We start from the raw sequence: 15883 nt of genomic DNA, 5'->3' as shown, positions 1-15883 counted from the left end.
GAGAGAGAGGTGAGGCCGCGCATGCGCAGACGCTATTAAGCCTGACAGCCGATCCAGTGCAGCATTCTCGTTTCCAAACGCACAGGAGCGCCGCTTTTTCCATCGCGCTGCCCCATCCAGACATTTACACCGGTGGGAACACGCTGTTAAAAAACAAGCCCTCAAACATGTCTGTGGGTAATGACTTTGGAAACCCTTTAAGGAAATTCAAACTCGTCTTTCTTGGAGAGCAAAGCGGTGAGTGTCTTACTGGAATTGCCAAGGGAAGTTTTAATAACAAGCATATTATTGATTATTTACTTGCGTCTGTATACACCTGCTTGACTTGAACATGATGATAAAATGTTATTAAACATCGAATTCAAAGGCCAGTGGATCTAGTGTGGCATATTATTTGACGTGTTATGGGATTCACATATTTCATTTTATTAAAGTTTAATTTTTCTGATAAATAAGCGCTCTTGTCAGCTTTTTTGTGATTTTTGTATTTGCATTTGTCCTTCAGATATGTATTGCTGATTTGGCAAATGGGCCACTTATTTAAATAATAGCCTAATAAACAAATCAGTTTAACTGATTATCATGTTTAAAGACTTTTAAAGTCTATTTAAAGCTATTTAATTCATTTTTATTTCATAATATTGCTTTAATGCTTTTTTAATGTAAAAATATAAACGATTGATGTAAATCACTGGATTTCATTAATCCAGTGAAGGGCTATGTACTGCAGTCAAACCTCTAAAGTCTCTGGTGTTTTTAATAATGTACAATCAAGATGGTATTAAAGTTTCATAAATGCCCATTTGAATGCATTTGGAGACTCCAGTGTTGTGTAAAGTTTAGCTTGCGTACTTACAGAATGAATAAATAAATAAATAATCTGGTTGTTGAGACACACCCAGTGTGTGCCATTGAGAGAACTTGTGTAGCTGCAGCCTGCAGACTCTGCCTGGTATTGTTTCTCTATGATGACGGTGATGACTGGGTCAGTTATCCATTGGTATGGTTGAATGAGTCCTAGCGTTGCAAGTGATTTGAGTAGGTAAGTTAATGTTTAGCAGGGTAACTCAGCTCTGATTTCCCCTCACATTCTGCCCCCTGTCGTCATTCAAAACCTCCTACCAGATGAATTGAGCCTCCAGAATGTCTTAGCTGTCCTCAGATCTGTGGGACTTAAGTCTGGGATTGCGCTGCGGAGAGTATGATTCACACTGTGAGAGTAAACAATGGATGCTGCCATGGTACGGAAGGCACTGCTTCTCTCCAGGGATTCTGATCCCGGCTTTATTTTGTTGTCTCCATCTGAAGCCTTTTAGAGATGTTGTGAAGTAGCAAAAAGACCCTCCTCCCAGCTTTTTGTGGATTTCTCTGGGTGTTGTTGATGATCACCATGCAGAATGTGTATCAGCTTGTGGATCTGTTCCAGTCGTTACTTCCATAAAGTCTCAACTTCTTAGGCTGTGGCAGTAGAGTTTTTTTATCACCGCAAAGAATTCCAAATTTTCTTCAGTAAAATTAGAGAGAATATTTATATATGCACACTGTATTTAATGTTTTAAAATGTTTATCTCTTATGCTTAAAAATACAGTAAAAACAGTATTATTGTGATTTAAAATAACATTTCCATTTGAATATATTTTAAAATGTACTTTTATTCCTGGATTTTTCGTCAGTGTCACATGATACTTCAGAAATCATTTAAATATCATTTAAAAATCATTTAAATTTCCTATAATCAGTGTTAAAAACAGTTGTGCTGCTTAATGCTTTTAGTGCTTTTGGTGATAACTGTGATACAGTTGATAAATTTAATGTGTCCTTGCTGAAGAAATTATTAAATGACCACGAACTTTTGAATTTAATTTTATTTTATTCTATTTTTATCCTTAAATTTTCTAATTCAGTTTAATTAATCTGTTGTAATTTATAAATTCACCAGAGTTTGGATTTGCTGACAAAAGCCTTAATGTTGTGTTCCGGTCATTTTGGACCAGAACATTTTTATTTTTCCCCAAAATGCTAATTAATGTTATCGCATTGGACTAAAACTTAATGACTTTGCTCATACAGGGTATGACAACTTCTCAAATTTTTTTTATAATTTTTGTACTCATTTCGGATTTTTTTTTCTCATTATGTTACACTTGTGATGTTCCCTGTCAAAAATGATCGGCCTACAAAAAATTGCTTGTTAATTTCTTATGGTATATTATCACCAAATATTGGATTCAATATTTTTATCAGCTTGTTTTGTTTCTTGTTTTTATTTCTTGTTTTATTAGCACATTTGGTATCTCTTTTTGGAACTAATTGAGGCCTTATTGATCTGAGCTTATGCATCTCAGTTTTTGAGGCAATATTGTCAAAATTATACACAAATAATTACAAATATTTTTTCCCCACTCAAAAAGGTGTTTAAGCTTAGATCAATGAGGCCTATGACCAGTCAGATCCAAAAGGAAATACAAAACCTGTGCTAATTGAAAGAAAAGAAGTTGACAAAAAGATTGAATGCAAGATTGGGTGATAATATACTGTAGCATAATGAGAGATTTACAAGCATTTTTTAAGAGACAGGACATTTTTTGACTGTGAACACCAAATTAGGTACAGGATTTTCGGCACTGCACAGGAGTTAAAACCTTTTGTCTGTCAATCATGACATGCTTAAACACAGTCCTTTTTGAAGCCGGTGATGTGCTGGCTTATAGTCAGAGCCATCCAGTTATTGAAAGCCTCCAAGACAGCTGCAATTACTGCAGAAAGGCTTTAATGTGCCGCCTGTGACTTAAGGGAGAGATAAGCTGAGAGGATTCATATTGACCGGTACAGACAGTGAAGTGTGTGTTACCCAGTATCACTGATAACAACAGTAAACTACGGTACCCTGTTCTGTATCAGACAATATCAGCCATGTTGCACTTTAGTTAATAAATTATCATTATTATTATTATTTTGGTTTGCATCCCTGTCACTGATTTAGGCAAATGCAGTCTCTGATTACAACCTTTGCCAGTAAACACATTGTCAATATGTGTGTTGTTGATGTTGAGGACTGGCAGCAATGTTTTATTCCACATGTTCTTTCTCTCTGCCTCTTATTTCCTTTAGAGACACCTAATGCAACCATTTGTAGGGCAATTTGAGACATGGTATTGATTTTTCTCTTCAACTCTTTTTTTTATGACTCTTTTTGCCCTTTCCATGCACATCAGCACACATCTGAACAAAGATAAGAAAAACCCTCATTAGAATGTTAATGCATAATTGAAACGTACACCAAACATTAATGGATTCTAGTTTGGAGCCTACCGTACAACCTTTTTGAAACATGTTCAGTATTGTGCTACTTTAAAAAGATAGTTCACCCAAAATTAACTTTTTACATTTATTTATTTATTTATTTTTGCCATAATATGAAAAAGGGGTTTAATGCTGTTTTGGATCCCATTGAATTTCACTATATGGATTTTTGGCTTTCCCATTAATTTTTATTACATGGATTAAAAAACAAAAAAACGTTCCTTTGTGTTAGGGTGTGTGTGTGTGTGTGTGTGTGTGTGTGTGTGAGACCTATCCCTTTTAGGAATCTTGACATAGTTGTTTTATTTAGGAATCTCTTGATTTAGTTTAAATTTGAAACTTAAAAATCGATGATGAAAAGAAGAAAATTATACTTATTCCATTTAATTCCTTCAGTTTCAAACCTGTGGAACACAAATTCACAAAGATCTTTCTCATACAATGACATTTCATTGTGACCATGGGAGGTCAATATAAAAAAAAGCTCAATAAAAGCACCATACAAGTATGTGAAGTCTTCTGATAGCTTTGGGTCAGGAACAAAGCATACATTTAGGCAGCATTTACTGATGTTCTTCACCTTCACTGCAGCTTTTGAATCAAATATGGCTCCTAAGATTCAAAACTAGAACATATTTGCATATCCCTATGCAGTAGACCAATTCCCTGGGGTCTGATGCCAGTGCACACATACACTGCGTTGAATGCTGTTGAGTGCACATTTCACCTATCTGCCAAATGTGTATAAATATATTCCTTTCAGTGTAAAGTATAATGTTTTCAGGCCCAAGACTGCTAATGTCAGCATATTTCTTCATTCGCACACACATTGCAAATGCATAGTCATTATCAGCAATCAGCAATTGAAATAAACGCAAGTCCCATCTGCACTTTGAGCGGCCAGTTTGCATGGACAGCATTTTGTTAAGCAGGTGCGGGTGATTACTCGATTGAGATATTAAAAGTGAAGGGAAGTCAAATTTGGTCAGTGGATAGATGCAGTATGGAAATGGAGATAGTAGAGAAGTATAGGGACCCCCCATCCTAACTCCCTCCTCAGGACACATGAGAGCTGTTCTGACTTTAGGTTCCTGGTTGGGGTTGAAGAGAAAGTAGGGCTCTGAACACATCTCCAGTCAGTATGAGGAAGATAGTGGAGCGTTATCGCACTGCAGCACACACTTCGCCACTTCTGAAACCTTTTATGTCTCGTTTTTTAATGTCCTCCTACCTGGTTAAGCTGTGTAAATGCAGCTAGTTTGACTGGCTCCATGTTGGCTCTGTTTCCTCTCTTGATGCATGTTGAATATAACTGCAGTCATGAATCCTGACTGTTCAGAGGCCATCATTTTATTAATGGCATGGACTGGGTTGAGGGAAGCGGAAATGGCAGAGAGAGAGAAAAAAAAAACAGTGACTAGTCGCCATGTTCCTGCCCACAGAGCTCTGATACAGCCGTCTGGAGGGGTGTCATGTGGTAGTTCTGTATTATGTTGGTGGTGTTAAGAATCAGTGGAGTCTGGGAGCCTTTACCACCCATTGAGTCTGTGTGAAAGATTTGAACAGCAAGAATGCAGTCAGAACGGACTGCTTCTGGGATTAAGCCATGTAAAAAAAAATATATTTGCCCAAATTTTTGTTTTGTTTTTTGGTGAAAAAAACACTGGGGTCAGTAAGACTGTTTTAATGTTTTTTGAAAGAAGTCTCTTATATTGTCACCAAGGCTCGCCAAAAAAAAAGAAGTAAAAACAGTAATATTGTGTAGTATTTTTACAATTTAAAATAACTCCATCCATCCATCCATCCATCCATCCAAGTCTTAACTGTGACATTTGATTTTACTAACCCCAAAAGTTTGGTCTACTTGCCACATAGACAATAACAGAGGGAGGAGCTAATATTTATAAAGCTTAAATTATTGAATAACTCTCTGCAGAATGAATCTCTGTTTATTTCCTACTAATTTACTGGCCATCCTCTGTATTTCCGGTGTGGACATTGGGAAATGAACATATTTAGCTAAATACCCTTCGGGTACTGAATTAAGCCGGCGAGTCTGATTTTGTAATTCTGTGGTCTGTGAAGTCTGTGCACATCGAGGAAGCGTTCTTCTGCCAAGTGCCAACTTCCTGTCTCAGAATAACGAAACAGGCTATTATCATGAGAGTGTCTCACACTGATTACTCACATTTACTCATAGTTGCCTAACCAGTAGGCAGCCTGCAGTTTGATGTCCCACATCCATCCATCCAAAATATCAGCTGTTTATTTGACCTCTAATTAGTTTGGATTAGTCAACACTAAATGAAGTTTGAGGGGCTTGAGTTGATTATTATAGTACAGACCACTGTGAATGATGCTAAAATGTAGCCCACATAACTTTGCTGACTCATTGAGCCAGTAGCACAGGCTTGGATCGGCTCATAGACACCCTCAGAGAGCGAGCAAATGCGTAAATCAGCATGTCTCCAGGCAACAGTGTTCTGAGAATATGAAACCAGTACTGCTGTACACTCACACAGCAGGTCAGGGTTAGCGCGTACCACAAGAAGTCTAATTTATTCTGTCTATTGATTCACTCTGACGTTTGCTCGAGATTTTTAAGATAATCGCACAGAGTTAAACCTAACCTTCCTGAATTTCCTTGTCACTTGATTTTACACAGATGTGATGAAGGCATCATATTAACAAAACCAGCTTCTTTTTTCAGATGTGTTTGTTTAAGACCATTCAAACTAATGAACTTAGTTGTAAGGTGTATGTATAACGTCTAACTTCTGGTTCAGAGGGTTTATAGTACAGCCACTGTTTATCTCCCAAATTGACAGTTAGTGCATTTGCCTCAGGTTTTATTTGCATGATATAACAATTTAAAACTTCCCTTTTTGCACTCAGCAGTGCCAGAGTTGCCACATTAATGTGTAAATAAATGTCAAGGCAATCTGAAAGACTATGAAATGTGTTTGACTCAAGATTTTTTGAATGGATTATGTTTGCGCTCATCTGATTAATTCTTCTTTATAGTCATATTAGTTTTCTTTCTTTCTTTTGAAAGAAATACTTTAATTAATGATGTAATATTTATCTAATATTATTAATAAATAAGTATTCAAGATTCATGAAAGTGATCAAAAGAAACAGTAAAGACATGTATAATGTTACAAAAGATTTCTCTTTCAAATAAATGCTCTTCTTTTGAACTTACTATTCATAAAATAATCCTGGGAAAAAATGTAGCATGGTTTTCAACATTGATAGTAATCAGAAATGTTTCTTGAGCACCAAATTATATTAGTATAATTTCTGAATTATCATGTGACACTGAAGACTGAAGTAATGGCTGCTGAAAATTCAGCTTTGCCATCATAGGAATAAATTAAGTTTTAAAATATATTAAAAGAGAAAATAGTTATTTTGAATTGTAATAATATTTCACAATATTAGCATTTTTGATAAAATAAATGCAACCTTGGCAAGAGACTTAAAAACATAAAAAAAACTTATTCACACCAAACTTTTGAAGGGTAGTGTACAGTGGATCCAATAATCTGAAAAATGGATGGATTTATTGATTTATTTATTTAATGAAACCTTAAATAATTTTTAGAATTTTGGAAGAAAACAAAGTTTTTTTTATTTATTTTGCAATATGTTGCATTACTTCACTTGTCCATTTGAACTCATTTGTACTAAAGGTCAGGATTTTTTGTTTTTGTTGAAGAACAAGATGATTGTTGGAACATTCTCAACTCATGCTGAATAATTTAAATACATTAAAATGTTTAATTGTAAATTGTGACGATAATATTTAATTCCAAAATATAATATTTATAAAAAATCGTTAAAAATTTAAAATTAACTTAGATTTTCTTTTCCAAGAGTAGCACATGCAGGACTGTGATCAAACACTGTATGCAGTGTGTCAGGACCAGCATGCATGCAGAGAAGCAAACTTCTCAAAACGATCACTTACAACCTTCCATATTCCCACTGATCTTTGAACCTTTTTAGTTTCATTTCCATCATATCTTTAGATCTTTTTCTTCTTCTCAGCCCTATGCACAAATGGAAAGCTCTCTAATTATAAATCACCCGTTGGTGATGGGTTAGCTTTACCAGTAACACCCCTGCAAGCCTTTCTCTCTCTCACAGCACTCTCTTTAATGTTCATATGCCCTCTTGAATCCTAATGAGCTTCACAAGCAAGTTTTTCTTTGTCTCATCCTCTCACTTTCTGTTGCTCATTGTTTCCTCTGTCTTTTTTTGCCTCTTACTTTCCCTTGAATATTTTCTGTCTACTGCCCTCCCCACCCCGGCTCATTTTGTTATTTTATACTCTGTATCATTTGAGCAAAATGGCCTCCAAAAGTCTTCCTCATTTTTTATGTCTGTCTAGGATCAATATGGCTTTCATTAGGTGCCTGTGAGACACTTGTATTCAGCTGAATCTGATAACGCATTATAAACTTTCATTACAGCAGGTGTGTGTTCATTTCGTGGTATAATAGCGTCCAATCAATGAGCTGCACTGCTCCAGTCATCCTTCCCCACTGAAACTGCGTGGTTTACATAATTTGATTGTGTCAGACCTTTGTGAAAACACTCCAGCGGAAATTAGTCAGTGTAAAATAACTTAAACTTAAAATTTTCATTATAATAAAAAATATTAATTATATTTTATTATGATATTTTTATCTATTTTTAAATGTCAAATAATATAATATGATATAATAAAAGTTGTTATAATAATAATCAATGTACATTTTTAGATTTATAATAATAATATATATATTTTTATTTTTATATATTTTCTTTTAACATTTTTTTTTCATGTTTTTTTATAGTTGTGGAAATGGCAATATACCACCAGAAACTATATAAGGTGGTCTAAAAATGGAAATATGAAATTCCCCCCTTTCTGTTACAGAATTTCTGATAGAGAATTTCTTTTATTGCTGATTAGAAATAAAATAAAGGCATAGTTTTTAGATTTCTATAGACCATAGCTGTTTGGGGCATTGGCCACAGAGTGAACTGAATTGCATTAAAGCGACTTTGCTTCCACAACATGCACCTTTTTGTTTTTGAGTTATTTGAACTGATTTGAACATTTTATTTTTTTCATCAATACTGAAAATATATAACAACGGGTCGTACATGTAGCACAGAAAAAGATGAAAACAAAAGGCCTTTTTCTTTTCGCCTCTTAAAAAATTATCTTAAATGGAATGCATCAAAATCTATTTCACCCTCACTGTACTCCCTCATGTTTTTATCCTTGATAAGGTCAGCTTGACCTCAAACACATTTCTTTGCTTCTCCCTTCAGAATTCTGTGTTTTTCTGTCAATATGGGGTGCTGTGTGTACATTAATGAGGAAAAAAAATTAACTTAAATGATTTTAGCAAATGGCTGCAATATAACAAAGAGTGAAAAATTTAAGGGGGTCTGAATACTTTCCGTACCTACTGTATATTTCAAAGAACAGGCGATCACTAAGTAGGGGCGAGGAGCTCTATAAATGTATGATTACTGGTTTTATTTATTGGATCTTGATGAGTATCTTACTTGGAAAAGTGGTGGGGTTCTTCCAATGTGCAGGATTGATGTTGCTGGATGAAAAAAAGGCCATTAGCAACTTCCTCTTCCCAGTATTCCACAGAAAGATGTTTATACACACCTGTTAGTCGACCTTATCTGAGATTAAATGGATTTAGGGAACTTACACTTGCCTGGTTGAACTAAGTGCACTTCTGGAGATTCTCCTGCAACACTACATCACAAGGAGAGAATGGCAGTGCATTAGCCTTTCTTGTCTCATTGGCAGGTGAACCTAAATTCTGGCACCTGTTAATTTTGCAGATGGCAAATATGCCCAATTTAGTTGGTTTCTTACTTCAGTACCATGCATGATGAATAATAATGAGTTTAGTAAGAAGTTTTGAATGCGCTGCATTTGATGTGTGTGGTGTGGTGACTTTGGTCATGTCCACATTAAGTCTGAGGTGCTACTGTGTTCTCGATACAATGAAAGTAAATGTGGACAGATGCTTTTGAGCTTCAGAAATGACGTTAAAGCACCATATCTTCCGTGCAGCTAGTGTGTTGTATATCAAATCTTCTGAAGCCAAATGTAAATGCTCCTCAGAAGAAAAAAGGTCATACAGATGTGGTAAGACATGACTGTGAATAAATGATGGCAAAATGTTTTGGTTGAACTGTTCCTTTAAAGCCAGTTGCTGACCAAGCCCATTTTGGAGCAGTGTATTGATCCTGAGATGGAGGTCAGGAAATGCATAACCAGGGTGAGGCTTTCTGTGGAGACATCCTAAGGCTCTAAATTTTGAGGTAAATGTTATGGGTGAGAAAGGGTGGATGGTGTAGCTACCTATTGTTTCCTAAGTGGATCAGTCATACATTTTTAGCTGATATTTGGCGCTGTACTTAATTTAAATGTGGAAGACAAAAATGCAAATGTACCTTCTTATCCTCATGTGCATGAACAAACCTTGTGTGTGTGCGTGTGTGTGTGTGTCTGTGTGTGTGTGTGTGTGTGTGTGTGTGTGTGTGTGTTGTTTTAGCATTTATAGTCCACATATAATTCATAAAGCTGTTTATTTGTCAAATATTGATTAAATATCATGCCTTAGTAATAGGGAGTGGTAACTAGACTGATTTGGGGTTTGTTATTTCCAGTACCTGAAATATATAGTGTTGGTTTATATAAGATGGTTTATATAAATGCATACATTTTTTTGGTATGGTAACGGTTTATTTGCACAAGATATTTATATTTGCTACAGCTGTCAAGTTTGTACTGCTAGGTGAAATGCAGAAATATGAATTCAGTTTTTTCATTTATCCAAGACTGGATTTATATGTCATGTTATGTTATGTTATGTTATTATCTATAGGCAGTTCAAAAGTATGGATTCAATAAGATTTTTTTTGTTTGTTTTTATTTGAAAGAAATTAATGCTTTTATTCAGCAAGGATGGATTCAGTTGATCAAAGTAACAATAAAGACATCTATAATATTACAAAAAGAATTAATGCTGTTCTTTTGATCTTCATTGATGGATGGATGGATGGATATGTTCCTACCTGCCTACCTACGTACCTACCTACCATAGATTAAACTCTGTTTGTCATTGAAAGTCAAATTCATTATTAGCGCAGAGGCTTGTTATTTGCTCAGAATGCTTTGGACTTTCTTTTCCCTTCGTTTGCATTCACTTCAGTTGTGGTGCAGTGAAGTCAGAAGTTTTTAGGTCTGGAGCAATGCAGTCGGGGCTTCCATTCAAGCCATGTGACAAACTCCCCCCAAACTCAGTGATGCATTATGGGGTCAGTCTTTAAGTCCTATCAGGTGCCCTAGAGACACTGCTTGAGTTGTGCTGATAAAGCAGCACTGTGCTGCTGGACTATTACCCTGAACAAGAAAAACTCCCAGCTCACTGCCGGCAATAATTCACCAACCTGCTTCTTCAAATTTAAATGACTGCAAGGGCACAGAATGTTGAGAATTTTTATGCTAGGGAGGAGAACAGAGGGTTGGACCTGCAAATCCTCGGGCATCTGTTTGTTATTCTTTTCGAGTCTTTTGTTGTTTGTATATCATTTTTTCAACACTGAATTATCGGTGCAAATACATTTGGTGCTGGATGCCAAGTCAGGCTCATTTTATCGTGAATAGAGCTCTGACATTTCATTCTGCAGTAGAAACTGAACTTGGAAGGCCAGGTTGGCGAGACACCAAGTTAAAAGAGCTGTCCCATACCGTACAAAGAAGCTCCAATGTAAGGACTTTAAATGTTTTATCAATACACCTGCATTGTGAAAGTGCTCTCGGTTTGTGAAAGCGGAGGGAATGCACGTGTGCATGCAGGGCCGCATTAAGACCCAGGACCCCTGGGTTGTTCGGGCTCAGACCTGGACCTCCTTTATCAGCAGGTCAGCCTGATATGCTTGGAACATCAGCATTGTGTGCGATGAAGCGACAGCCCGACCTGCTGCTGCTGCGTATGCCCTGGCATTAGCGAGATGTCAAGGAGGGAGTCTTAAAAGAATAACAGCGCTAATAAGTGGGGGGCGTGGTGGCTTTGGCGATCGGCGCTCCAGTCAATCTACTCCACAGCCACGGGCCCCCTCCTTGCTCGGGCCCCGGGGCTTCAGCCCCGCCTAGCCCAATGGTTAAAACGGCCCTGTGTGCATGTGGTTTTTTTAAGTGCTATGGGAAGTTAAAAACTGCTAGAAGGCCAGGATTCACATCGACTGGATCTGGAGATAACTCTGTCTTCTTCATTTCACATCTCATTGCTCAATCCTGCCATAGTGTTGCTGTCTGATGGATTGGAGGAAGCAGATCCCTGGCAGCTTTGATCTGCTATTGATTGACTCAGCTGCCAAGTAACACCTGGTAATTGATAGCAAGCTGTACCTCTCTTTTGTACTCTTATGCCACAGTGTTGGTGCTGCCGTCTGGAGACATTGGTCGTTATACAACTCTGATAAGGCCTTGTGCATACAATCAAAATCTGAAGGCACTGTTGACTTTTATACGACTTTACTGTGTTTTTATGGAACATCTTAGGTTTTAATTTTTTTATCAGAATATGGATGTAAAAATATTAATGATGAAATCTCGTAGTATTACATTTCGATAAAGTCAGCAATAAGTGCTGGAATAAACTGTTGATTTAACACAGTGTGGGTTCATCGTTTAAGACTGATACGCTAGCATTTATTAAAATCTTTGCTGGAAAGCTAGATATTGTAGTGTGCTGGGGCTCATAAATCTCTCTCTGCATAATGTAATTGCTGGAATGTGGAATAAAGGAAGTGGCGAGGGAATTTATGAAACATAATTAAAATGAGCCGCCATATGCCTGTTTGCAAATCAGTGAATGTGATGGTTTAACCTCTCTTTTTCATTGTTAGTGGATTTCATGAACCTGGAGTGTTTCCTTGATGGTCCAAGATTAGAAGAATTTTTCTGATCAAAGATCTTTTAAAGGGGGTTCGTGGTGGTAACTGCAGGTGGTCTGCCAATTATTGTTTAATCTCAAACTCATTTTGTTTGTGAATTTTAATTAATTTTAGTTAAGAGCTCCAGGTTTACTATGCTTCTGTGCAGGATTGTGTGAGCCAAGCCAAAATGATGAGTATTTAATAATAATAATAATGTCTGTTGTTTTCTTTGCTTTTCTTTGATTTCAAATGTTAAACCATAGCACTTTTATTTTGGTGGTAATCTGTAGGGACACCTTAAAGCTTTTCTTTTTTGACAACAGATTTATAAACAGTTTTTATTACAAATTTGGGAAGATGGTGGATGTATGTTGTGTATTGAAATGCACAACACAGTGCCGTGCTTCACTCAGTAACACACGTACAGGTGGTAGGTGGTGCCGTAAGCTCATGCAGTGATGACAGAAGTATTGAAATAATAATAATAAAAAAAACATTAAAAAATTTGTTTATTAATTGTTTAAGGCCATTTTGTGATTTTCATTTTCATACAATCACCCCCCACCAAACCTAACAATTTTTTTCCCCCTCAGATTTTTGCAACAGAGAGGGACATACCTCTCAGGTTGGAAAATACAAAATCTGTTTAAATACAGAAAAATTAGTATGTTTAAGTGTAATTTTGTAAAAAGGTTTTGTGTGTGTGTGTGTGTAAGTTCAGCACAACTTCAATGCAGTTTTAAAGCTTTTAAAGCTAACTGCAAATACATTTTAAAAGGACGTTCTCTCTTGGGGTATTTTTGGAGGAATTTTTGTAAAGAGGCAAAGTGATAAAGCAACAGTAATTTTTTGTTATTTGCAAATAAAACAAACTGGTTAATAGCTATGCACATTTTTTGCTTTTTCTGCAAAATGGACAGAATTGTAGCCATTACAGTCAAGCTTTTGGACAGGCTTCGTCAAAATGAGGACTATTCAGACGGCTGAGCAGTATCCCAGAGCTGCTGTCATTGTTGAAAAGCGTGGAGCTCTGTCTCACTCCAGTGAATCCAGCAGGCTGCTGATGTTTAGTTTCTCGTTCATCTGGCTTCTCTAGATCAGCCCTCCATCAGTAAGTCAGCAGGGCCTGCCCTGCGCTCACCTCCTTTGTTTTCTTTCTCTGACACTCCAGACAGTTTGATGAACTCTCTTTTCCTCACTCCTGGCACAGGGAGGTGCAGTGCTGCTGTAGTCCAACTGACTACTGTTTCCTTTTCACCTCAGAAATAAGAGACTTGTTGAGAGACTAGAAATCAGATGAATTTACGTTGAAAATAGTGGTTGATTAATATATTATGATTTTATGTGATCCAAAAGAAAAAACATGGAAATTGGATGTTTTTAAAGGAATGGTCTTGGTTAATTTATTTAACTTAAAAACCAAAAGTTAAAAAGTTTGAAGCCAGTAAGATATTGTTCAAAGAAATAAAATCAGAATTTCACCAAGGATGCAATAAATTGATCAAAAGTAACAGTAAAGACGTTTACACTGTTGCAAAAACAAATTATATCACAAACAAATGCTGTTCTTAAAAAAAAAATGCAGATGAAAAAAAATGTGTCACAGTTTCTACAAAAATATTAAGCAGCAAAAACTGTTTTCAGCATTGGTAATAATAAGAATTTTTAATAATTGAGCACTGAATCTGGAGGATATTGTAAAATTCCATAGGATAATGTGGCAAAGATTGGAGGAATTGCTGCTGAATCACAGGAAGTCATTTTAAACTGTAATTACATTACAATGTAACAATAACAATATTTCTATTTTACTGGCGTTTAATCAAATGAATGCAGTCTTGGTCAGCATAAAAAAAACATTATATCTTACCAACCACAAACATTTGAACTATAGTATAGTGTATTTTTAATAATTAATTGTGAATTATGATATATTAAATGGAAACATAATGGACATTTATGCATTTTTTAAATATATCTCATAATATAAATTCAACTCATAGCATTCTTTCACAATCAAAATATCAAAGCTGTGCAATATTTATTAATTTCATATCTTTGTTGTTTTACTGTATGTCAACATTTGTCTTAGTTGTGTCTATTTTTATTTTTAGGAAAGACATCCGAGACAAAGTTAATACTTAAATAGAAACCGAAGCTTTGAAAGACCAATATAACATTTCTCTGGGAATTTTTTTAAACTGCTGTAAAAATCCTAATTTCAGGAGATTTAAGAAATGGGAACACATCCTCCATTCATCGCCCCATTCTGTGTCTGCACTCACTATCAGATGAGCCTCAGAAAGGTGTGTGTGTGTGTGTGTGTATGAGATTGAGTCACAGCTGTGCTAAACTGCCTCGATGGCTCAGATTGGCTCTATGGGTAATTAACACACTCTAAAACGGGAATTTTTTTAAACTGCTGTAAAAATCCTAATTTCAGGAGATTTAAGAAATGGGAACACATCCTCCATTCATCGCCCCATTCTGTGTCTGCACTCACTATCAGATGTGCCTCAGAAAGGTGTGTGTGTGTGTGTGTGTGTGTGTATGAGATTGAGTAACAGCTGTGCTAAACTGCCTCGATGGCTCAGATTGGCTCTATGGGTAATTAACACACTCTAAAACCAACTGGGACTGTTAGCAAGGAGCTAGAGACAACTGAAAAGAACAGTGTTTATTATTTCTCCACATGAAGCTGAATATCAAAGCACACATCCACAGTCTCCCTCCGCCTTCATTTTCATTCCTTTTTATCCATGATAATGCATTCAGTGCAGGGTTTCCCTTAGAGGAGCAAGCAGTTTTTTTTTTTGTGTGTGTGTGTTTTCACTGTTAAACTGGGGTTTTCTTCTCCTTTCTTTTGCCTTGGTGGTATCTTCTTCCCCGGGCCTAATGAAGAAAGAACTGAATGGCAGCTGTAATGTGTTTTTCCCTCGTTCATTATTAGTGAGGCTAATAGGCCGGCTTTTATTCGTTCAATATACATGATTATGTAATTGAATTCCCTGGATCAGCGTGCTGGTCATCTGTAACTTTGAGTGCTCTTTAGTTTTTATGTACTGTACCTCAGTGACTAATTGTGTGCTCACGCACCAGTGGCATTGACTGATGTGCCTTTCAGTGAGCTGCTTTTTAGCAGTGACCCACAAGAAAGAACTCGGCATGCACGTTTTCTTTTTAAAGTTTTGTTTTGAAATTTATTTTTAAACCAGTCTTGACAAAGAAAAAAAAAGTGGTTAAACTGAAATAGAACTAATCACGTCAGAGAAGTTCAGTGAAGTTTTATACATTTTGTGTGGGCTTGTACTTTTTTGATTGGACACCTATTTTCTTTTAAAGCCACATGTTTTTTTTAGGCAATCTGGAATGCATTAGGTTTATGTTTACACCTCAAAAGAATATAAGCAAGGTCATAAAGTAAAGATATGAATGACCTATTCACAGAATATTTACAGAGTTTTATTGACAGACAGGTGTTGTTAAATTCTCCAAACAGACTGTATTTTAGCCCAGACTCTGCATAACTAATTAAAATGCTACCTGGATGATTTCCATCTTAAACTGGGATCTGTGTGATGGCAGAAGTTGGCAGCCTTGTCAGTCAGT

The 15883-nt window shown here is 36.2% G+C and overlaps 1 protein-coding gene across 1 annotated transcript in view; it reads left to right on the top strand.

Annotated features, from left to right (window-relative positions):
- Window positions 1–6: 6 nt before the first annotated feature.
- LOC107752652 (ras-related protein Rab-6B-like) overlaps window positions 7–15883 on the top strand; it is a 73499-nt gene continuing 57622 nt past the window's right edge. The window contains exon 1 of the mRNA XM_016568683.1: window positions 7–237. Within this exon, the coding sequence (XP_016424169.1) occupies window positions 168–237 (70 nt within the window). The 5' untranslated portion in view covers window positions 7–167. The remainder of the gene's footprint in view (window positions 238–15883) is intronic.

Source organism: Sinocyclocheilus rhinocerous, unplaced genomic scaffold, assembly GCF_001515625.1.
Source record: "Sinocyclocheilus rhinocerous isolate Xijiao unplaced genomic scaffold, SAMN03320098_v1.1 scaffold1733, whole genome shotgun sequence".
Classification (NCBI taxonomy): Eukaryota; Metazoa; Chordata; class Actinopteri; order Cypriniformes; family Cyprinidae; genus Sinocyclocheilus; species Sinocyclocheilus rhinocerous.
This window is presented reverse-complemented; position numbering and strand designations above follow the sequence as displayed.